Source organism: Zingiber officinale, chromosome 9A (assembly GCF_018446385.1).
Source record: "Zingiber officinale cultivar Zhangliang chromosome 9A, Zo_v1.1, whole genome shotgun sequence".
Taxonomy (NCBI): domain Eukaryota; kingdom Viridiplantae; phylum Streptophyta; class Magnoliopsida; order Zingiberales; family Zingiberaceae; genus Zingiber; species Zingiber officinale.
Genome location: NC_056002.1, coordinates 119,737,913 through 119,762,792, shown reverse-complemented (window position 1 = coordinate 119,762,792; position 24,880 = coordinate 119,737,913). Strand labels below are relative to the sequence as shown.

General features: G+C 35.0%; 2 protein-coding genes across 10 annotated transcripts in view; one reads left to right on the top strand and one right to left on the bottom strand.

The window, feature by feature from the left end:
• The window catches only part of LOC122020521 (protein ROS1A-like), a 62,100-nt gene extending 48,123 nt beyond the window's left edge, over positions 1-13,977 (top strand). For 5 of the 9 annotated variants that reach the window (XM_042578477.1, XM_042578479.1, XM_042578481.1 and 2 more), the window contains 12 exons: positions 31-122; positions 195-263; positions 364-400; positions 460-542; positions 882-1,289; positions 1,400-1,436; positions 1,513-1,570; positions 1,639-1,778; positions 1,923-1,988; positions 2,123-2,237; positions 2,333-2,371; positions 13,601-13,977. In XM_042578477.1, the coding sequence (XP_042434411.1) occupies positions 31-122; positions 195-263; positions 364-400; positions 460-542; positions 882-1,289; positions 1,400-1,436; positions 1,513-1,570; positions 1,639-1,778; positions 1,923-1,988; positions 2,123-2,237; positions 2,333-2,371; positions 13,601-13,767 (1,311 nt within the window). In that variant the 3' untranslated portion in view covers positions 13,768-13,977. Of the gene's footprint in view, positions 1-30; positions 123-194; positions 264-363; positions 401-459; positions 543-881; positions 1,290-1,399; positions 1,437-1,512; positions 1,571-1,638; positions 1,779-1,922; positions 1,989-2,122; positions 2,238-2,332; positions 3,094-6,639; positions 7,009-13,600 lie in introns of those variants that run through there. The other 4 variants (XM_042578480.1, XM_042578483.1, XM_042578478.1 and 1 more) reach the window with 4 other exon arrangements.
• A 32-nt stretch (positions 13,978-14,009) lies between these two features.
• LOC122020523 (eEF1A lysine and N-terminal methyltransferase-like) lies at positions 14,010-23,409 on the bottom strand. The gene is made up of 3 exons (XM_042578485.1): positions 22,010-23,409; positions 21,794-21,870; positions 14,010-14,266 (listed from the first exon to the last, which is right to left on the bottom strand). The coding sequence occupies exons 1-3, from the start codon at positions 23,365-23,367 to the stop codon at positions 14,247-14,249; spliced, it is 1,455 nt and encodes a 484-aa protein (XP_042434419.1). The 5' UTR covers positions 23,368-23,409; the 3' UTR covers positions 14,010-14,246.
• Positions 23,410-24,880: the final 1,471 nt, after the last annotated feature.

Below are 24,880 nucleotides of genomic sequence, written 5' to 3'. Positions count from 1 at the left end.
AGTGGCTAATTATTGACATGAAAAAACAAGGTTGATACTAATGTTGGCCGGATATGCGTAAGGCTGGGATGGGTTCCCTTGCAACCGCTGCCTGAGTCCCTGCAGTTGCATTTGCTAGAGATGTAAGTATTTTATTAGCATGGAGCGACTAATTTTTGTATAAATTTTTTTATTGCTCGTTCATATATTTACAGGTATCCATTCCAGGACAGCATTCAAAAGTATCTTTGGCCCCGGCTATGTAAGCTTGATCAGCGAACTTTGTAAGCAATAGAGGACTCCTAACATTGGTGTTTCTTTGAAAACGTACTAATGCAAGACACTGGTGCCTATGCTTCACATGTTATAATTTTTATTTTGCAGATATGAACTACACTATCAAATGATTACCTTTGGAAAGGTATGATTGATATGGAGATTTTTCTTTATAATAAATGCATGTTTAACCTTTTGATTCAGGTTTTCTGCACAAAAAACAAACCGAACTGTAATGCATGTCCAATGAGGGGTGAATGCAAACATTTTGCAAGTGCATTCGCCAGGTTAGTACTAGCTTGTTAAAGATATTGAACTGTGGATTCCAACTGAGTCCCATCAAAAATTTGACGATTAAAATATTTATTGATAGCAGAAAATAAGTTATCATCAATCCCAATGTTCTCACATCAAGCACTTTTGACCGAAACAAGTATAAACATCGAGTTATTTAATGTAATGGAATGGAAGTGAAAATTATATGATAGGAACTATAATGTCAAGTAACTTTGTTAATAGTTCGTCCAATAAAACTTTCTTCTGAATGTTTTTTTATGCGCCAAATATTGGAAGAACTGCCAAGCATCTAATTTGTAATTATCTAATTTATGTGATGAATGATGCAGTGCAAGACTAGCACTTCCAGGGCCCGAAGAGAAAAGCTTGACGATTTCCACAAGATCTCCTTCCTATGAAAATTGTAAATCCAATTTACAACCAATGCATGTACCACAAATTGAGTTCAACCGAGACCTGAAAGAAACAAGTAATGGCAATAACTGTGAGCCAATTGTTGAAGAGCCATCAACACCAGAGCACATAGAAACAGAAGAAAGTGCAATAGAGGATATGTTTTGTGAAAATCCTGATGAAATCCCTACTATTAATTTAAACTTTGAAGAGTTCAGCAACTACTTGCATGACTATATGCAAGATGACACATCAAAAGCATTAGTGGTGGTAAGTCCAGAAGCTGCTTCTATTCCAACAACGAAGCTCAAGAATATTAGTCGGCTGCGAACAGAGCACCATGTGTATGTTAGCTCTCAATATAACAAGTGTCATTTAAAGGCTAATCATAACTGGAATACTTTTATGAATGAATTTTCAAGTGGCACAACACCTGCTTGTTTTCTTATTGCAGATACGAGCTTCCAGATTCACATCCTTTATTGGAAGGAGTGAGTTCTATTTAAACCATGAATGTTATTTTTATGAATGTGTCCGCCCTTAATTTATATTTTCAATTGTTAACAGTTGGACCGAAGAGAATCTGATGATCCTTCATCATATCTGCTGGCTATATGGACTCCAGGCAAGAAGCTCGACTCTTTGATGTTACTAATATTTAACATTACTGACATCTGCATGAACATGAAACAGGTGAGACGCCACAATCCATTGAACCACCAGAGACACTCTGCAACTACCAGGAATCAGGTAAATTGTGCAACAAAATCACTTGCTTTGCCTGCGACAGTAAACAAGAAGCAGAAGCACAAACTGTTCGAGGCACAATTTTGGTAGTCTACTTGTCCTTCTCTCTTGTTCTCCTCTTGACAAAGTGTGAATCATTTGAAGTTAGCAGTGAATACCAATTCAAAACAAGAAAAATAATGAACTTGTGCAGCAATATGTGGAACTTGAAAAAACATTATCATGAACAGATCCCATGTAGAACAGCAATGCGAGGAAGTTTCCCACTCAATGGCACCTATTTTCAGGTCAACGAGGTGAGTAAAGCATTGTTTTGTAGAATCAATGTACTTTGGCTGTTCAGTCAATATAGTAGACATGTAGAATTATACCTTTTGCCAGCCTACCTTTATTTGTCTGTACCCTAATTAAGAACAATTGTCCAATACAGGTATTTGCAGATCATGATAGTAGTTGTCATCCAATTGATGTTCCTAGAGAATGGTTATGGAGCCTTCCAAGGAGGACAGTTTATTTTGGTACCTCAGTAACAACAATATTTAAGGGTAGAAGCGTACTAATACTCTAAATTGCATACAATATGGAAAACATTTTGCTCCAAAGGAAACAACTGACAACAAATTTTGTTTGCAATTGATAGGTTTAACAACTCAAGAAATACAGCTGTGCTTTTGGCGAGGTAAGAAGGCAATTCCTAATTTCCGTAGCTATAAATTAATTCTTTACACCATAATTTCTATTCATCAAGAAAAGTAAGAATCTCTTAGTAGAGTATGCATCAAGTATTAAAGAAGGGTAATAATAATAATAATAATAATAATAATAATAATAATAATAATATTGGAGATTAAGACCACTTTTAAAACATCAACTGAAACCAAATGTAAAAGAAAATATTCTAGAGAAATGAAATAATTTTATTCCTAAAATGACCGAATAATTTTGTTATTCTATCTTCACAATTGCTCAATTACAACCTATCAAATTGATTTATTCTCCTGAATAAAAGGCTATATATATCATAATGAACATTTATAAAATCATTATTTTTTTGGCCTGAATAAAAGACTATATATATCATAATGAACATTTATAAAATCTTTATTTTTTTGTAAAAGCAAATACTTAATTTACATTATTCTCTCTCAAATAAACTGTATATTTTAAATTGAAGTATTTTTTTACCAATTAGTGAGAAATAATAGTAACCTTTTGAGTATTGATCTTTATGGAACAGTTAGGGTGTCAATTCTAATGAATATGAAATAATAATAACATTTGGATTTTAATGTAAAAAATTAAAAGGGCCGATTATCAGAATTATTAAAAGGGTATTTCTTTCTTAGAAAATATCAAAAGAGCACAGCATATTTCTTTATAAAAAAAATTATTCCAATGTTATTATAGCAGCTAGAGTAACAATTGTAACGTAGTTGTTATAATGTATTAGAGTAAATTATTTTTTTTTTAGTTCAACACTTTAACATATTTCTTTATAAAAAATATTTTTATTTCAATGTTCTTGTAACAACTAGGAGTAAAGGCTATAATGTGTAATAAGTACATCTTAGTTGTTACAATGTGTTATAAATTATTATTTTTAGTTCAAGTTGATCAAAAAATATTCATAAAACACTTTAAATAAAAAAAATACTTTATCAAGTTACTAAAAAAAATTAAACTCCATCAAAATCGCTTCAATAATATTAAAAGCATTGTAAAATTATTGTAATAATCATTATTGGCTATTACATTATTGTAATAGCGAATTGGTGACTATGTACATAGTGGCTATGCAATCATTGATATGCTCACACGGGCATAGTTGAGGAGGTAAATGGATAGAGATTTGTCATTTGAGATCGAGAGATCAAAAGATCAAACATTAGAGTTGACGAGGTGTAAATCCTTGCATGTATAACTAACTCCCTCCCCCCAATCCACCTGTAATAATTTTATAGTGATTTTAATATTTTTTAATCGATTTTGATAGGTTTAAGTAATTTTAATTAAGATAGTAAAGATTTTTTAAAATATAAAAGTGTTATATGTATAAGTTTGTTCATGGAGATGAATTAGTTTATTTTAACATAGTAATTATTCTTAATTGTTAAAATAGCATTAGAACAAAGATACTAAGGTGTCATTGGCTTTTTTTATATAAAAAATAGCATTGATTTGTTTTCTAAAGAGAGTGCCCCTTGATGACTTTAGCATGATTTAACATGATGTTTTTATTGTCTTCTTTGGACATAGTTTTGGAATAATTATCCCTCTTGTATTAGAAATAAAACTTTATTTTATTTTATTCCTCGTCCTGGCCAGTGAATAAGAATCATTTTATTTATTTATTTATTTATTTTATTTTACCATCTAAGTATTTAATTTTTTGAATCGTCTAATTTTGAAAGTGACTGACCATAAAAATATTTTGCGATCAGATAAATCCCCTTGATGATTTTATTAATTTAAGCTATCATCTTTATTTTTGTCCTTTAATATAACATGCATGGAGCATGATATTCCGTCCCCTCGGGGCGGTGCGATACGATGGTTAAAGTATGAGGTGTTGCCACATGAGGTCTTGAGGTCGAAACTCGGCGTGACCGACCATAATCTCCCTCATGCCTTGGCCATTTGCACTAATGGCTAGTAGCCACCCGTGATTTACCTCCTCCATGTTGGCCTAGAGACGAGTTGGCGGGGACGCTGGGGGTGAGCGAATCGCCTTTTGCCACATGGAGCATGATATTCCTTACAGAATGTACAATTAATTAGAGGATGATAGACTTATAATGAAATAAGAAATTAATTTTTAACAGGTGCATGTCTTAGGGAAAAAAATTCTCTCACCCTTTAGTTAAGTGGTCGATAAGTTGATCTCGTGATTTACCTCTCTTCATATAATATGGGGACGAATTATGAGGGATGCAGGAGATGAACATAATCATCTTTTATTATAATAGTATCGGATCGAGATGCGCTAGAGGGGTGGTGAATAGCGCTCGTGACTTTCATTTTTCATATTCGAAAACGTACGAGTAAAGCAGCAGAATAAAACAGAAAACAATCACACAAAAAGGATCCAAGTGTTTTTTACTTGGTTCGGAGTCTTGGGCGACTCCTATTCCAAGGTCCACGTTCGTTGAGCGTTTACTTTGGGCAATTCACTATCAGATCGCAAAGTACAAATATGTATTACAAAATAGAAATAAGAAAGCTATACCGATAACAGAATTACAAGAATTAAAGCTCCGGGTCGTCGGAGACTTGTCATAGCTTAATCGGAGTGTCTCGTAAATAGCACGTTGCAGAAGGATCACATGAGAATTGTTATCACTAGTTGCTGGTCGAAGAAGCCTTAAATAGGTTGTCGAGGGCGCCTCTAAGTCCTCATGGAGGTGCTTCAAAGGTGAAGTTTTATCCCGATTTGAGCGCTGCGATGAGTCTTTGCTGCCTTCTCGTTATTCGCCTGGAGGCGCCTCAATCAACCACTGAGGGCGCCTCCAACTAAGCGTCCAGGGCACATCAGTTGTCTCTAAGGGCACCTCCAGGCCCGCTGCACAGTCATCCCACCTTTGCACCTGAGGCGCCTCAAGCTTCATGAGGGCGTCTCGGGTACTGTTCATCCGAGGCTAATCTTGCGCCTTTGTCCCTGCAAAATATGTTAGTCCACAACACAACCACATATCCTGCAAAACAAAGTTATCACACATAATAAACATAATAATATGAAAGTTTTGATAGTCACGGACTGTCCGGTTCTGACTTCGAATTTTCGACCGGAAACCCTAGGTCGAACCGACGCCTACTGTTCCTTTTTCCGGGGAACGCGTCCTCACCTACTCCCGATTTGAGCGCTGCAATGAGTCTTCACTGCCTGCTCGTTATCCACCTGGAGACACCTCAATCAACCATTGAGGGTGCCTCCAACCAAGCGTCCAGGGCGCCTCAGCTGTCTCTAAGGGCGCCTCCAGGCCCGTTGCGCAGCCATCCCACCTTTGCACCCGAGGCGCCTCAAGCTCCATGAGGGCGCCTCAGGTACTGTTCATCCGAGGCTAATCTTGCTCATTTGTCCCTGCAAAATATGTTAGTTCACAACACAACCACATATCCTGCAAAATAAAGTTAGCACACATAATAAACATAATAATATGAAAGTTTTGATAGTCACGGACTGTCCGGTTCTAACTTTGAATTTTCGACTGGAAACCCTAGGTCGAACCGACACATACTGTTCCTTTTTCCGGAGAATGCGTCCTCACCTACTCCACTCAGGAGAGCATACCTGATGTCAGTCTGGTCCTCCAGACCGACTGGACTTTCTGCCTAGGGTTATCACCTTCTATGACCTAGGGTTACCAGCCCCTAGGGTTTTTCGCCATCTAGGGTTATCTCCCCCTAGGACTTAAGGTTACCCCCCCCTCCCCCATTAGAATTTTCACCACCTAGGGTTACCACCCCCTAGGATAGTGCCGCCCCTTAGGGTTTTTTCTCCACGTAGGGTTACCACCCCCTAAGACCTAAGGTTACCGTTCCTTAGGATTTTCCACCACCTAGACTTACCCTCTCAGGACCTAAGGTTACCACCTCTTAGGGTTTCCCTCCTGCCTAATCGCAGTTAAGACTTTCCTACAAATTCATTCGCACATGTTAGATAACAAATACCTTTAACTTGAACCCTTTGACATAATCAAAATACCGATTCAATCGTCGGATATTTTCCACACTAATAAATAAAATATTATATTTTTAATGTTGGATATATCATCTGTTTTGGAAGAATTACCCCTCTTGTATTCATTATTGAGAAATAAAATCTTGATCGTCAAGATGACAGCTTCATCTTTACTGTCAGAGAAATAAAATCTTACTTTATTTTATTTCTTTTCCAGACAGAGAGTAAGAATCATTTTATTTATTTTATTTTATTTTTTACAAACTCAGGTATCTAGCTCTTCGTTAATCTTGAAGGTGATCAACTTGGATTTATGAAAAATTTTCATCGACCATTGAATCCGGAAGCATAAATATCTCATCACCCGTCCCCACGGGCTGGATTAGCTGGTTAAGTGCCTGCAGCTTGTCAATAAATATCTCATCACCCAACAACTATCTTAGATTTGTCATCTCCGGAAGGAATTTGCTATGTAATACATCATAAATATTTGAGAATTATTGGAGTGTCGTTGCCATGTAGTAAAATTCATTTTAATAAATGGTTGAATCTGTTTGTTATAATTTTATAGGGATTTTAATTTGTTAAAACAATTTTGATTAATTTAATTAAAAAATTATATAAAAGTGTTATATAAATAGTATGTTGACTAAGTTGAATTTATTTGTTATAATATGTATTATAGAAATTAGCTGCTAGAACTAAGGTATTTTTAAGATGTATGTGGTTTCTGGACTATTCCATTAATTTGGGACGTCATCTTTATTTTTGTCCTTTTTTGTTAATCTAGTTATTTGGGTATCCAATTAATTCCAAAGGGAATCGATTCAGTCTCATGAAAAATTTTTATCGGTTATTGGAAAATTTGGAAGCTAAGTGGCAGTACACATAATGGTTCAACAGCATCAATGATTGAAACACGGGAGGTGAATTTTTTTTTTTTAATTTTTTTAATTTTAAACCCTGAGTATATGAGAAATCTCATGTTGTGTTTAGCATTGCAACATAGGAGGTCATTTTTGCCCTTTAATCTTGCATGGAGTATGATGTTTTCATCGTCTTCTGTCGAGGTATCATCTGTATTAGAATAATTGTAAATGTCTTCTATTTTTCGAGAAATTATCTTATTTTATTTTATTTCTTTTAAGTCATCCTTTCTAGCGAGGAAAAATCATTTTAATGAATGATGGGGGATCACATCTACGTCGAGATCATTGGAACCAAAATTGACATCTAATTTATGATAAAGTCAATATGTAAAGATGTAGAATTAAAAATCTTCCACTAAAAGGATCATTGGAACCAAAATTGACATCTAATTTATGATAAAGTCAATAGGTAAAGATGTAGAATTAAAAATCTTCCACTAAAAGGTCATACAGTAAAAAGTAGTCGGGCAGATAAAGTTCCCGTGAAAATAAAATTTCGAGGAAAAATATATTGTAATCATCTTTTTTATCAAAGAAGACTCTTCTTTTGTAAGATACTATTTTTCGCAATTAAAACTTATGACCTCCAAATCTGATATAATTTTATAGTTACGTGAAGTTCTCATTCACCAAAGTAGTATATAGTATAACTTAAAATTAAATTAATGTTTTAATTAATTAATTAATTAAGCATGCAGTTGTCACAACATGTTTAAATTAATTATACATAAAAAACTCTATTATGAACCTAAGAGGATAAGTTAACTTATCACTAGATACTTTATAATAATTAATTTTATTTCTAGTAATAACATGAACTTCTTATGTCAACTAGTAGGAAATAGAAGATGATAAGTAGTAAAAAAAAATAAAAGAGCTTTGAAATCATAAATAATTATAAAGGTAACATATACCTTAATTTGTTAATTATGAAATAAATGTGTTGCAATCTTATTTCATTATTTTTATATTATTCAATTTATTCTTTTAATTTTTCTAATTAGTATTGAGAATTGACCCGTTATAACTTGTAAACTTCAATCATGGTCAAATCAGTAAGGAGACCATCAAAAATTAAGACTTAGGAGTAGGAAAAATATTAAAAATTTGATATATTGTACATATTATATCAAAATATATTGAATTATATCGATATTATTAATATTTTAAAAAATTTAGTATGATATTTTTGATATCGATATGATATTTAGTATCAGTATATTATATATACTATACCGATATTAAAATTTTAATATAAACAACATAAATTTATACAATATCAAAAATTTAATATATCAAAATTTTAATATGGTGTCAATATGAATTTTTTTATACTAAATTTTTTGATGCAGTATATGATATATGGGTTTAGAGTTCGATATGCCATACCGAACACTCCTAGTGAGAATTTTTTAACATAAAGCAGAAAAGTTCTACTAAAATAAAATCTACTAGCTTAATAGTAATCTTTTAACTTTAAGATATATATATCTATGAACATTTTATGAAGGGACCAAATCATTACGCAACAAGTTTAGAGTTGAGTTCTATAAATTATATAGATTTATTTGAAATACAGACTTTAGGTGTTATTTTTAGAATAGGTGCATGAGGTGTTGTCACAATGAGGTCTGGGGTTCGAATCTCAGTAAAATCGAGGTAAATACCTCCCTTATGTGTTAGTCACTATTCCAAAAATTAGTAGGTATCCGTGATTTACCTTCTCCGTGTTGGCTTTGGGACGGGTTGGTGGAGATGAGCGTATTCGCCTTTTGCTACAATGTTTAGATAAATTTACATTTGAGTACAAATCAAAAGAGGGTTTTTTTTATTAGAATCATGGAGTGTTTCCTTTATTTATTATCAAACAAGTTCTATCCCACTGCTTCATATTTTATTTTTCAAAATTATCCCTAATTTTTTTAATATTATAGTAGTAGCTACAAGATCATAACTATTACACAACTATAATAATTACGATCTTGTAACTTTTACATAATTATAACAGTTACAAAATTATAGTTGCTACAATATAATATTAACTAGTATTTATTAGAAATAAACTATTTATATTATAGTAACTGTGATTTATAACTACTATAACATGATGTTCACTTGTAATGAACTGTTACACAACTATACCAGTTACGATCTCATAGCTGTTATACAATTGTAACAATTATGAAATTGTAGTTGTTACAATATAATATTAACTAGTATTAATCAGAATAAACTGTTTATATTATAGTAGCTGTGACTTGTAGCTACTATAACATGATTTTCACTTGTAATATGAACTGTTACACAACTATAATAATTATGATCTCATAGTTGTTACACAATTGTAATAGCTACGAAATTGCAATTGCTACAATATAATATTAATTAGTATTAATCAGAAATAAACTGTTATTTGTAACTACTATAACATGATGTTCACTTATAATGACCAATATTGATCAGAGATGAAATATCCATATTACAAGACTTATGAACTGCAAGTGCTACAACACAATGTTATTAGTATTGAATTGAGTCGAATTGTTGCTATAACATAATACTGACCAGTATTGATCAGAGATGAAGTATTCAATATTAGTCAGAGTTGAAGTATCCATATTGTAGTAATTATGAATCATGTGCTAAAAATAAAAATAATTTTAAAAAATAAAATATATTCATCCTATTGATAATAAATGAAATATGGATGCCCCATGATTAAATAAAGAAAAAGACACCTTTTGAATTTTGCCTTTTACTTTTTTTAAAGTAATCCTCATTCTTGAAGTTTTGTTAGCCCATGGTTGTATTCAATTTCTATAGCTGTATATAGATTTCCTATATTAAAGTAGAAACAAATATCTTTTCTTTGAATTTTTACCTAAATTTGTTAATGAACCAAACAAGGTCAAATCTAGGTTTTTTTTAATATCACAACACCTCCTTCTGTTACACAATCTTATTGTTTCAAATTTATTAATTTGTAATAAAATCTATGGGAAAAGTGTTTAGGTATATACGTTTTTTTTAGTTAGTGTCTTATTTCAATTCATGTTTCACTAGTGGTTGTCGAAATAGTTATAGGCTATCAAAATTTCTTAGTGGCTCCAAAGATCAATAGAGTCCGTATCATACCAATTAAACAATCTTCTACTTCAATTAGTTATATCGACCAATAAAACAAAGGGACTAATTTTGGCATGCCTATATTAATTATTAACTTTTTCTTTAAATATAAGATACTGCAACTATGAATGGAGATTCATGTTCATGGAGTTATATATAAAGGATAGTCTTTATAAAGTGCGTGCTTACTTAGATGGAAAATTGTGAAGATAAATTATAAAGGATGATTTTTTAAGGGCCTAAAAAAATCATCCATGGTATTGGTTACTTGGAAAGATTTAGAAAGGACGAAAATCGAATAGGATTAGAGATCCCTTTGATCCACCATTTTGAATTCGCCCAAATATAGAATAATAATAACAAAAATTCTTCATCCTTACCAAAATATATCCACTATGACTTATTACTGTTGGAACCGGTAAATTCCGGAGCATGCAAACTGATCGTCGAGGCTAGTGTTCGACACTATCTCCGTAAACGATATTGCTCCGCTACGGTGCTTAACGGATTGTTGCAATTCGTTCCCAAGATACAACGACGACAATCGTCTCGGAATCGTAGCACTCCGACTTCCGAGACCAGCGAACCTTCTCGTAGGCTTCTTGGACTCTTGAATGCACAAGATGAGTGAGTGAATACTTGAGGAAGAGAAGATTAAGTTGAGTGATTTGATTCCAATCTGGAGGGTTCTATTTATACAGAAGGAAGAGGCTTTAGGGAGGGGTGTGACCTTTGGGTGGATTAATCTGGGCCGTCCGGACTGAAGAGTTATAACCCTTCACATAGCCCCTTTAATCTCATCCATCAGATCTAAGAGTTGTGACCCTCAGATCTATCAGCCATCGGATCTGGATCCATTGATCCGATGCTTCAGATCATGTCTCATCCCAAGCCGTCAGATCGTGACTCATTGTGATCCAACGCTCTAGATCGCATCACAAGCGATCCACCATACTTCTTTGATCAACGTTGATCAACGGCTGCCATCCGTTCGCCCAACCAACTGTCCAGTCATCTCCCTTTGCCCACGAGGATGCCACATAGGCACTGTCATGTCAGGTACTAGCCTGACACGTCACCCGAGTGCCATGTAGGCACTGCAATGTCACCTGGAGCATAAATTTAAGCTCCTCAATGCTCCTCGCGACGATGCGAAGTGCAAAGTGCAAAGTGCAAAGTGCAAAGTGCAAAGTGCAAAGTGCAAAGTGCAAAGTGCAAAGTGCGCCTACAAAGCGCCCAGTGCGCACGTGGCGGGTGGCGGGCTCACAGGTGCGAGCACCTGCTCGCCCCTGAGCAGAGAGTACCTGGTACTTTTCTGAGTTAACTCCAATAACTCAACATCATTAATAAAGAATGCACATCGGAAATTTCCGATGTGGGACTATTCTCCCTTGCATTTCCTTAATGAATAACCAACGTTATTTTGGGCCGACTTTGAACATTAATTTCTCATTCACCCTTAATCGGTTTTGAGCAAATTAATAGTCTAAATCTATCTACGCGAAACGTAGATTTCAATTTTGAAGTCAATTACGACTTTCAACAATTGATGGCTTCCGATTTTTCCTCCTCAAAATCATATTGGTCCATTTAGGCCCCAATATCCAACAATTGCAAAATAATATCCATTGGAAACTCAAACGCTAGCCAACCTTGAGGGCCTTAGACTTAGAAGTCCTAAGCGTCATCATCAAGCTCCTTCCCACACTAAACTCATGAGCATCGACCTCAACTGGTTAGAGAAAGTGTGTCAGGAAATCTAAAGAATCAAACTAGCAAAATGGATAAGTAATCTAGTTAGTCGAGCAGTATGCTGGATCCAGGGAAGACATGTAGAACAACAATCCACTCAGTCTGAATGTGTTGAATGAATTGGCAGGCTAGATGAATCAAGTAGGTCATCCAAATGGATTGGATGAGCGAGTTGGATGGACTAAGTAGATTAAATTGGCTAAACGAGCCAGACAAGCTTGAGAAGTCAAAAAGTCAGACGCATGTTGGGCTAGGTAAGTTGGCTGTACTTTTCTGTGGATCTAATAAACTTGCAAACAGATCATGTGTTTTCTCCCCGTTTAGCTTAAGTATCCTAGGGAAGTAGAGGGTCACAATCTGTAAGTGAACGAGGGTAGCTAGATCCGACGTAGTGAAAGAAGCTTGGAGAAGATTGAATGGGTTGGAAGTCGAGATCTACAACTTTTACAGATCTAATGAACTTGCAAATAGATAACATACCTGATATCTGTTTAGTGCAAGGACAGTTGGAAAGTAGAGGATCACAATTGCTTGCATCTGCAAAGTACAGTTGCTGAATAAGTGGTTGCCCATCTATATGTTTGGAATGTACCCTGCAAAGGGAAAACTCTCGGCGGGGGAGCATTGAAAGTATTGTGCAAGTTGTGAGAAATATCTCATAAACACACAGGAGAAGGATGCCGATTGATAAGGAAGACGATGACAGAAAATATTGATAGGACTCACGAATAGAGAACATGAACTTGCAGGGAAATATCACACATTGAAACAGAAATTCAACTCTGACAATGTTTGAAATTGAATTCGTAATTTACTTTAGCATCTCCTAGTGTTAACTGCTTTTTTTTTTCAACATCCAAAGAATCAGGCTTCCAGTAGCAGGATGTAGAGGATGATCACCAATCTCGTTGATGGAAATCTAGAATTCTAACAAGCCATCACTGGGGATATTACTTGAATTCAGTGGCCTCCTCAAGTTTGTACTGTTTTAAGAAATATAGAATCTACTCAAGTCGCAGTTATTTTATGTGGGAGCACGTGTAGAAGACTTATAAACAAGTTTCTGATGGATTCCAAAATTGCAAGTCTAAAGAGTAAAGAGTACTTGAAGTCCTGCTATTGCTCTTGGAAAAGACTATAATGTGATCATCTCACCCATTTTAACATCTCCAAAGAAATCTTAGCACTACCCTAAAGATAGCGCATATGCAGATGCAATCAAAACAAAGTTAGGGCAACAGGTCTTGATTCCTATTTGCAGAAATGGAAGTATTTTATAATACAATAGCAATGGTTTGGCATCTTAATACATGGTTACTCAGAAATTGCATAATAATCATTAGAAATGTTCCTAAGTTCTAAGAATCAGAACATTTAATGAGGAATTTACTTATAGGGTTTTCTTTCTGGATTTGTTCTACAGGATTTGTTTGTGTAAGAGGATTTGACAGGACAACAAGAGCGCCAAAGCCTCTTTGCCCAAGATTGCACTGTCCAGCATATAAATTGCCCAAAAACAAAAAGTCTACAGGAGCAGAAGCGATAAAGGGAAGCCAGAGTATTGAGTCAGCTAGCAGGAGAATCACTTGAATCATTGCCTCTAACACTCTCAAAGTCAGTTAGGACCTACAATTTCTAAAAGTTTGTGGATGTAACGGCAACTACCCCTAATAATAATCATTTATCTTGTTTCCTGCTTGCAATGTTTCCTGCTCGCGATGGGCTTACTTCTGAGGAAAAGTTCAACAGATTGTCTCAACATCCGCAGTTTCATTGTACATAGCAAATAATTATGGTTTTCTTTCTTTGTTTGTGGTATCAAACAATAGGTATGGCACAATGTCAGTTTATAATTTACTGAAGCATATGAGAAACTGTTTTTTCTTTTACAAAAGACAAATTAGACTATGATCACAGACCACAAGGATCAGAATGGAACAAGTACTGTTTGATATGTGCTAGAAAGTCATTTTACCATACTTTGCTCAGTTGACGGTTTAGAATCGATGTAGCATTCTGGTGGCTTCTTGGCTCCTGACTCAGAAAGTGATTGAGCTTGATGGCATTCTTTACCTAATGACCTTATCAACTGTTCAATATAACAACAAATATTGTCAAAAATACTGAACAAAAGAGAATTAAAAATAGCTTCCATCAACCCATCGAGAGAGAACGATTACTAAATTTCTCTATTGAACAACAAATGATAATCGTGGTAATTTCAGAACAAGTTAGAACACATCATTTACAAATGAGCCGTTGTAGCAGCCAAACTGCAACATTCAGAATAAATAAGAAACTGAGTAAGATGTAGGAGCGCCAATACATACAACAAAATAAATGGAGCAATTATGGAATATGGAAGATGAAAAAGGTTCAGATAGATTTTATCGAATCCTAAAATGAGCCACATCTCTTCGTTGCCACAAGGTCCGGAAGATAAGTGACACAAAAAATGTACATAAATATCAGACCATATATGATTTTGTAATTCTTACTTTACTCCTTTTTACTTCTTAAATGGGCCTAAAGAATGCCAACCTCATAGAATTCCTATCAGATTTACTCTTGAATGCAATTGAGCAAATTGATGTAGCCCAGTTAGACGTTCAGAGGCAATAATAGATTCAGCCTAAGGTCTAGAGAAATATAAAATACATAAAAATTAACAAAAAAGAATAAAGACATACAAAATGATGGAAGATGGTGGAAATCAATGTTAGAAATCTCAAGATTCATAAATGTCAATTAGCTACAAAAAAAAAAAGACATTCAGGATAGCAACAAGTACTAACAGCAAACTGCACGTCCAATATGTACCATGCAAGGCAGTTCAGCCATGTTCAACCCCCGTCCTAACAATCAGGAGGCCCGGGGTGAAACAATCAAAATAGATCCTTATTTTTTTTTCATAAAGTAAAAATTATTTATAATGACTTATTCTAACTTTTCTAGATGCAAAATCATCTATAATATTATTAATTTCAAGATTTTCTAAAATCATCTATTCTTTTTCTTTTTTTTCTTTTTTCACATCGAAAAATATGTTTTCTAGACAACATATTATAATGCACAAAATTACAATAATTGCAAAATTCTAATTTAAATAAACTGAATAAAATTATAATTTAAATCAATTGGAATAATTGCACCTGGATGAAAATTGAAAAAGATGAGTAGATGACAACCCGCAACCGCCGCAACTAGCAAACCTCCGCACCGTAAGCTCAAAACCTTTAGGTGGAGTGTGCCGGAGGTGCTGGTGCAGCCGTGTAGAGAAGTGGCCAAGGCACAGCCCTGCTGTGACGTCGTCGTGATCTCGCGGTAGAAAGGAGATCAAACAAAAAATCCAAGAGAAAACTGAGAAGTAGAGAGAATACAAAAGAGGAGATCGTCGACAGAAATTGGAAGAGCTTGAGCTTTGTGCGGCGGCGGAAGAACAGGTGCAAAGAGAACAGACAACCGTGTAAGATTTTCAAAATCTAATTCTTAAAACAATTTATATATATATATATATATATATATATATATATATATATATATATATATATAATCATTTAAAAGTTGTGGGCCCTCCAAGAACTTGAGCCTTGAGCTTGTGCGGCCGCGGAAGAGCAAGTGCAACAATGAAGATTTATAAAACTTAATTCTTAAATCAATTTATTTATATATATATATATATATATATATATATATATATATATATATATATATTAACAATTGTGGGCCCCCCAAACTTGGGGCCCTGGGCAATCGCCCATGACGGCCCGGCCTCTAGGCCGGGGCTGGCCATGTTCCTAGGTAGGATCTTTGTCCTGACACTTCTGATGCGCATAAGCTTACACTACAAGAATACTCTCAAATAGTGACGGAATTAGCGACGGAAATTAAATTATATCACTAATTAGCGACCGAAATAAATTGTTAATTTAATGACAGAACCAATTCCATCTCTATTTTTATTTAACTTATTTAATTAGCGAGGGAATTAAATTTCCGTCGCTAATTGACTTTCTAACTTTTCCAATTAGATCCTCCCCAATTGGCCTCCTCCCCGAACTCCAGCACGCTCCTCTCCGATCTCCAGCACCGGCATGCATCCCGTTGGTATGCTCAATCCTCTCCCCTTCCCTCTCCTCTCTTAGCGACGGCTTGGTGGCAGCCTCGCAGCGAAGTCTCACCTTGGTCGCGGCCTTACAACGAGGTCGCGAGGCCGAGCACGACCTTAGCCTCGTGCCCTAGCCGGCTTGTAGTGTGCGCGCATAGCACTAGCCGGGCACTGGACGGTCGCAAGCTCAGCCGTGGCCGCAACCCTGGCCGTGAGCTCGGTCGCGGCCTCAACCCTGATCGCAAGCTCAGCCGCAGCCTCAACCTTGGCCGCGAGTTTGACTGACTACGAGCTAGACATATTTACTTGGATTAGGAGTTTAAAGAAGTAGTTAATTATATTTTTGCTTCTTAAAGATGACCTGAGCTACTGTTTTCGTTGTGAATGTAATTTCATTGACTGTTAGTTGTGTTCATGCAAGCTTTTTCAAGTTTATACAAAGGTTGTGTTGTTTGAATCTTACTCTCTCTATCAAAAGTTATAAAAATTGGTTTTCCAACATCATATCAGTTTATTCGAACTCAAAAGCATTGCAGTGTTGTGCTACTACTGAAATGGACAGTGAATTAACTAAGATGAGTAGACAAAGATCAAAAGAACTACCAATTTGAATTAGCACAAAGTATCAAAGATCAAATCTAATTTATACTTGTTAATTAGATAGAATTATAGTAAAGATTCTTTCTTTCTTGGCATTATGTATAAAGTTAACATTCGCTACTTCCAAGAGTTCATTTAATAAAACTAATTTATTTGTTTGGATCTCCCATTGGATTACCAACCTTACCTAGGGATATTTAAAAAAAAAATCACGTGAAAGAGTAGGAATTCCAACTCTCTAGATAGTCACATTCACTTGTGTTCAAGCCTAAACAAGTCGATTAAAATGATCCAGCAAGTGCATCTCCGTTCTCTATTAAGGTGGAATCAGTAGGTCCCAGGAACATTTCCACTAGAATGCTTCCAATCTGCTTCATGGTGATCACTGTTTTTGACAGATCAATCAGTAGGTCCAAGGAAAATGACTAGTACTGAAGCACCAATAATTGAGAGAACCATAGTTGACTTGAGGCAACAGATTGAGTAGAAGAGAGTTTACAGTAGGCACAAGCTCTCGACCCTAATAGAGACTTAAAAACTCTTAATGTTAATGATTACAATGACATTAAATTTTAGGATATGCATATTTTTACAGATAAATCTCACTACTTCTACTATATAAGACATTATTATTCTGACTTGATTATTATTTGGAATGTGCATGTGGTATAATATTATTTTACAGATATAATTATATCAGATATTATAGTAATACACAGTGGCCAGATTTTGTTGAGGATTGTTAGGAATTGATAAGTATTGATGTTATTAGTAATTAAAATTCATCTAATATTTTATTTATTATTTTAAAATAAAGAAAGTTTTTTTCATGTAGTTTTACTCCCAATGGTCATATAGTGTATCTACTTACATAACCAACAAAAATTAAAGAGCATAAGTGCGCTTCTAGTTTTACATGGAGGCATATAGACTAAGATTTTAAAGATTTTTATTATCGAGAATTTTTTATAAGTAATTTGAATATTATTGATACTATATAATATAATATCTTTTTACACTATTTTTTTATATTGTTACAAAAAAAATATATTTGGGAGGAAGGGGACACGGTAAAATTTAAGGCAACATGAAACAATTATTGTCAAAATCTTATACAAGAACTTGTTATACAAGTGGAGAAGAAAGGGAACAAGGTTATCTCATGTACAAGATGAGATTTGGGCTGCATGAAAGAACAATTGAGCTGCAAAAAAATGGCAGCAAAATTCATTGACTACTTGAAACAATAGAAATATTGACGGGCCGAACTACCAGATCCACAAAGGATACGACTGGATCAAGATCCATTGTAGAGAATGCAATAGGCTTAGTGAGTTTACAATAAAGTTATATAAGAATTTTTAAATTATTAATGAACTTATTTTATTTTATAAAAAAATTTGTTTATGCAGACTGATACTTTACAGAGGCCTCCCACTTATTGGGAGATATTTCGCAATATATAAAAAGGATGACACTTTTGTCGATGTTCGATCATAGACGTAAGAATATAAACTTTATTACCACTTACATTTAACAATGACTATATTTATTAATTGTATATTAGATATTAATAATATTTTTTTACATAGGATTATATGATTGATTTGTACATGTGTCTCAGCCTACTATAGAGAGAGAGGAATTACATACACTATCAGATGATACTATAAATGAATATATTATGAGGTTGTAAGTGGAAGAAAAAAAAATTCCCTCTACGAGCCTCCAAGCAAAAGTCATATATGATCGTGTGATGACTCCTAGGCTCATGGGTCGTTCTATTTCTTCATCTACTCAAGTGGAAGCGTTAATACAAGAAAATCAAGAATTGAGAGATCGAGTCACGGTATTAGAGCAGTCGACGGTCAACGAGCAATTGATTGAAAATCGGGTCAAGACGGCATTAGAGTGGCAAATACAAGAATTCTTCTCTCGCTTTCCATTAATAAGTGCAGTATTAATAAGTGCAGACTCAAGACCTGAATGCTACTGATAAATAACTTATAATAACAATAATTTTTCTGATATGTGTTGACCTTCAACTTAGTGTTTTTGTTTATTATTCATAAAAAAATGCAAAATGGTTTTGTTAATTTTGATATTATATGCATATTTAATTGTATTACATTTTTTAAGAAACATGTAGAAAGGTCAATACTTGACAACCTGGATTCTATTACCCCATCAGCATATATTCAAACTCTCATCAAAGTATATTTTTTAAAAACATGTTAAACTTGTGTTTATCAGTTTATGTATTTTTCCGATAAGTAGTTTTGCCCCTTTATAATCCATATTATCCAACTAATATATAGCTTAACATTAGATTTATATATGAGATTGTTTTAAAATAGAAAATGTAGTGTTAAACCTATCATATTATTTTTTTTTTAACTAAATTTGAATCATGTGTGTGCTTGTTTTTGTTAAACCTATCATATTATACTTGCTGCCAGATGGGATGGTTGAAATGGAGGAGAACGTCCGGTGTTTTATATGACTGTAAAGTTACCTCTAAAACTTAAAGAAAAGTTCTACAAAACCGCAGTTAGACTTGTTATATTATATAGAGCTGAATGTTGGGCTATGACTCGAGCACATGAGCAGAAGATGAGAGTTGCAGAGATGAAATGTTAAGATGGATGTGTGGACATACGAGGATGGATAAAATAAGAAATAAGAGCATTATGGAGAAAGTCGGAGTTGCATCTATTGAGGGAAAACTCCAAGAGGCACATTTAAGATAGTACGGGCATGTACTTAGACGACCAATAAATGCTCCAGTTAGGCGATGTAAAACTATGACAAAAGAGAAATACCAAAAAAGACTTGGTTAGTAATAATAAAACAAGATAAAATTTATTTAAGTATAGATAATGATATAATATGAGATAGAGCTCAATGGCGTAAAAGAATCCATATAACCAACCCCACCTAGTGGGATAAGGGTTGATTGTTGGTTGGTTTTTTTATGGAAAAGTGTATTTGAATGTTGCTTTTTGTTGAATGTTGTAGATGTTAGATGGTTTGTTTTGTTAAATGTTGTTTTTGTGATAAATGCTGAATATTGAATGTTGTGATTAATGTATTACAGGATTTGAATTAATTTTAAGGAGATTTATGCCAAAATTTTTGCTAAAATTAGCAATGGAAAATTGAGTTCAGTCGCTAATTAGCAACAACATTTTGAATTCCGTCGCTAAATTTAACAACGGAATTTTATTTCCGTCGACGGAAAATAATACATCATCATTAAGTGAGCAACGGAAATTAATACACTGTTGTTAAGTTAGCGATGGCGTATTAATTTTCGTCACTAACTTTAGTGACGGATTTTAATTTTTGTCGTTAAATTTAGCGATGGATTTTAATTCAAAATTTTGTCGCTAACTGGATTCGCGACGGAATTTTTTGCGACCAAAAATTTCCGTCGCTAATGGGTCGCCAAACGTTAGTGACAGAAATTTTGGTCACTAATTGGTGTATTTTTTGTAGTGAAGTCTTGATAAGTTCCTATTGGCTCAATAGCAAGCTATCAAATTAAGTGATCAAAGACAGTATTTTGAAACATTAATATGTATATTCAGACCAACCAAGCAATTCAACCACAAATCACTATCATATCAAAGGGGATATGCTAGAAACTTGCAGTCATATATTTAATGTGACAAAAAAGAAACATCTCATACTAAACTTGGATGTCAAACTACAAATCTTTCCAAGGTTTGTTTTCTCCACTACTCCTGGGGCAAGTAAATAAACTTGATGGTTGTGCAAGAACTATCATCCTTTTTCATAAGACAAAAGGAACTTAACACCTAACAAATTGAACCACCCAGCAATAAAATTCCAGATAATTTGGAGGCTAGTTGATGTGTACAATGTCCAGAGGTGCATAAAACAAATGCAAATTTTCAGATTGATCCAGAAGTTTGACTCCATCACTTTGGTCATGGAAAAAAAAGTCTTATCAAGCTTGGGAGAACATTTTTATTTTCATTACAGTTAAGGAGATCAATTATGAATTAAAATGAATCTGAAATGCAATCTTCAATGACAATAGATGGCCATGGTTCAGTTTGGTTCTTTTATAACTGCAGAGGACCAAATAATTGTAAATATATCAACCTGAGGATTGTACATGCACAACTAATAATATTAGTAGAAATCTACATATAGGTAGAGGGAATGTACTGAGCCTACTTATCCCTCTCTCATGATGATCTGAAGTCACCCAAACAAGACCTTCTCTGTCACATGGATTAGGTCACAAGCTCTTTCACTTAACTGTGGTTCTAGTCATGTATACTCTATGCGCAATTTAAGTAAATGTGATTTGGCTACAAATTGAGTCTGCAGAATTGTGATGGGTGTCCTTCCTCCTCAATTTTGATGATGTAAATCAAGGGAAGTGTTGGGACATTGGTTCAATATGACTCTTTGTGGTTAAGCTTAAGCAAGTGTTTTTTGATGGTTTAGCAATGTGATTTAACTTAGACATTTATATTTGATCATGTGTATGAAGTGTGCAGCATTACTCATCAAAATGGATAAGCTTAAGCGGACTTCATTGATCGATCGAGCTTTGAAATATAATTTCACTCTTCAATCTTCATAAGATAATTGATTTCTTAGGAAACATCAAATCAACTTTTGTCAATGTTGGTCCAACCCGGGCTATGTGTACAATATCACCTTATTTTGACAACCATGAAAAATGTTTGTATTGTGATATTACGAAAACTATGACTTTTTTTGCATTTCTAGAAAATATGTATAGTGCCTGTTATATTATCCAATCTATAATATACCATTTTATAAATTAATTAAACATAAAATTAGACAGAAAGAAAAGACATAGTAAAATAAGGTAAAGCTATGAACAAAGAAGGTGTCAAGAGATACCACATGTTAGCCAAGCTCTTGAGATAGTTGGAAACATCCTCAAGAAGCATCTGTAAACTCTTTCTGAACTCCACTTCCTTGCATAATAAAAACAAGTGCTTTTTCATGGCCAGAAAGCAGAAAAAGTTGCTCAGAGTTGAAGATGCAGATTTCAGAATCCTTAGAATTTAGAAGTAGAAACTTTCTCAACATATTCTTCTTAAAGCATCTACATACTTTTGTCCAACTACTTCCTTCAACTCTTTGAAAAAAGGATCCTCTGAATTTCTTTCAAGAATATCAACAGGTGAGGCTGTCGCAACAAGGACATAGTTCTCTCCGTTGCCAACATCTATTTCATACACTTCAGAAAAAAAACTACCAAAATCATCAATCATTTGCTTGTAAAAGGACATGCAGGACGGAACAACGTTTACTGTCACAACTCCATGCTCCTTAATTATGGTTCGCAAAGCCATAAGAACACCTTTCTCAACAAACTCCAAAGGAGGAGCAAAGACACAATTGCTGGCATCTTCTGAATCCAAATCCACCATTACGACATCAAATCCAGAAGAATATCTTCTCAGCAATTTCACCAGTTCCAGACTAATTTCACCATTTTTCACGTCTTCAATCTTTCCAGTCTGCAACATGCTTAAATATTTGATACATGCAAGCCCATCACCAAGACCAACTTTAAGGAAATCGTCTTCAGTCAACCCAAAATGCCGCTTCGCGAGATCAAGAACTAGCTCATCGGCCTCGATTCCCAAGACATCGAAACCAAATTTTAATCTCAGAGACATAAGTAGAGCTCCGCCACCCACCCCGACACATAGAACCCGTGGCATCAAACCAGACTGGACCTGTAGATCGACCGCCGGAGAAATCAGAGAGAGACTAGCAACCATAGGCCTGAGATACGGCTGTACCAACGATCCTTTCTCCGGCATAAATGACCCAAATCTGGAAGAAGAGGAATCGGGAAGAAGATGCACTTGGGACTGTACCAGATTCGGCATCCTTTTGAACCGCAACCTCCTTCTCAGCTTGGGCGACTGGGACCGATCGAGCACCACGTCCTCTACCAGCATCTCTCCTACGGAGGGACCGACCAACGTCTCCACCGGAATTATACGAATAACATCGTCTTCGAAGGAGAGAAACGGAATATCAGGGAGGCCATCGCTAAAAGAGGACTTTGGGGATAGGGCAAGGAGAAGAGGAGTGAGGAGTTGCTGGAACCGGTGGTGACGATCCGAATCGGGATCCCACTCGTTACGGGAGTAGCACTTGGGGAGAGTCGACGAGGATTGACCACCGATCAGTATGAGACGGGAGATGGATGGATCTCCTGAAGAAGAGATGAGGAGCTGAAGTTGTCCGGCGGCAGTGCAGAAGACCCAGTCGTCCTCGCGGCCGGGGGGGACGAGCATCGCGGCCGTGCGAGGCTGCGGCGCAGGTCCAGGAAGGGGTGAGTCGAGGACGGCGACTCGGAGGGGATCGGCGTAGGGATCGCCGGGTTGGGGGTTGGGGAAGGCGAAGGAGACAAAGCGGGAGGGCGAGAGCCGTTCGAACTCACCAGCCTCCATCCTTTCTTGCTTTTTCTTTCTTTTCCCAGGTGTCAGGTATTTCATTCACCAAGACGTGGCCGGCTCGCGTAAGTTTCGCAGCTGTCACGGGATAAATCGAGAAGTACATATTGACCGAACTATGAGTGACTCATGGAAGTTTTTTAGATTTTTTATACGTGTTTGTCATTATTCTAAAATTAATAATCATTCATAATTTATCTTCTTCATATTAATTTTAAAATGAATAAATGAATTATCTCTTTGGATCTAGTGACTAGCATATAAGATATTTCCTTAATAAAATTTGGAATTCGAATATCGGCCAAGCCGAGATAAATACATCCCTTATGTACTAATTATTATTCCAAAGGTTAGTAGCCGCCCATGATTTATCCACAGAGTTGACAGAGGCGCACCATTAAAATTAGATCAATTTTATGAGTAATTCAAACATCACATATATTTATTTACATAAAATGGAATCTTAGTTGTTTAAGAAATGTATATCTCCATCTTATATGAAAAATTAATTTTGTTTTAAAAAAATATTATTTATCGAGGGATTAATCTTTATATAACTAGATAAGATAGATAAAGAAAAGAAAGAAATCTTAATATATGGACTATAATTTTAATCTTGTAAAAAAAAGAGATCTTTCTATAAAAAAAGTCTCTTAATTGAAATTAAAATTAATAAAATAGAACACTGATTTAGAGTAATTATAACCAATAATTATTAGAAATGCCCTAAATATCATAAAAATAAAAATTATTAAAAATAGTAATAAGATCTTTTAAGGCTAGATGAGGCCTAAATGGTAAAATTTGAGCCCGAAAATTGGTAGTTATAGATACCCTGATAACAAATATAGATTTTCAAATCTTGTATGCGTGGTTACAAGCAGAGCCTAATTCCGAGTCTCAAGTCAAAAGTTATGACCGTTTGAAGGTCAAAGAGTTATGTGGGATTGATCCTGCATCAATCTCTTCGGGTTGAAAAGAACTCGCCCTCAAGTTCATAGTAGCCTCATCAGCATCCATCGAATAAGGAATCAAGTGCTTCACATTGAAGACATCAGACGTCTTCAGATGACTAGGAAGCTGCAACCTATAGACATTGTCATTGAACTTTTATAGTATCTCACATAGTCTAATCTTTCGATCCTTCAATTTATTATACTCGCTAACAGAGAAACGATCATAAGTTAAAATAGCCCCAATAAAATCTCTGATTTCAAAAAGTATGTGATGATGATGATTGTCAACCCGAGTTTTGTACTTGGTATTGCTATACAAAATTGCCAGTTTCACCTGCCCATTAATGTTCCGAAGATGTTTTGTCATCTCATCTATTTTAGGGTTAAATCATCCTACACGTGGAATAGGGGGTAAGTCCAGAACCCTCAATGGGTTCCGTCCATAGACAATCTCGAAAAGACTCAAACATATGGTCCTATTTCTCGATCGGTTATAGGTGAATTCTACTTAAGGTGTTAGAATATATACTAAAAGCCTAGCTTTTGGTATAAAA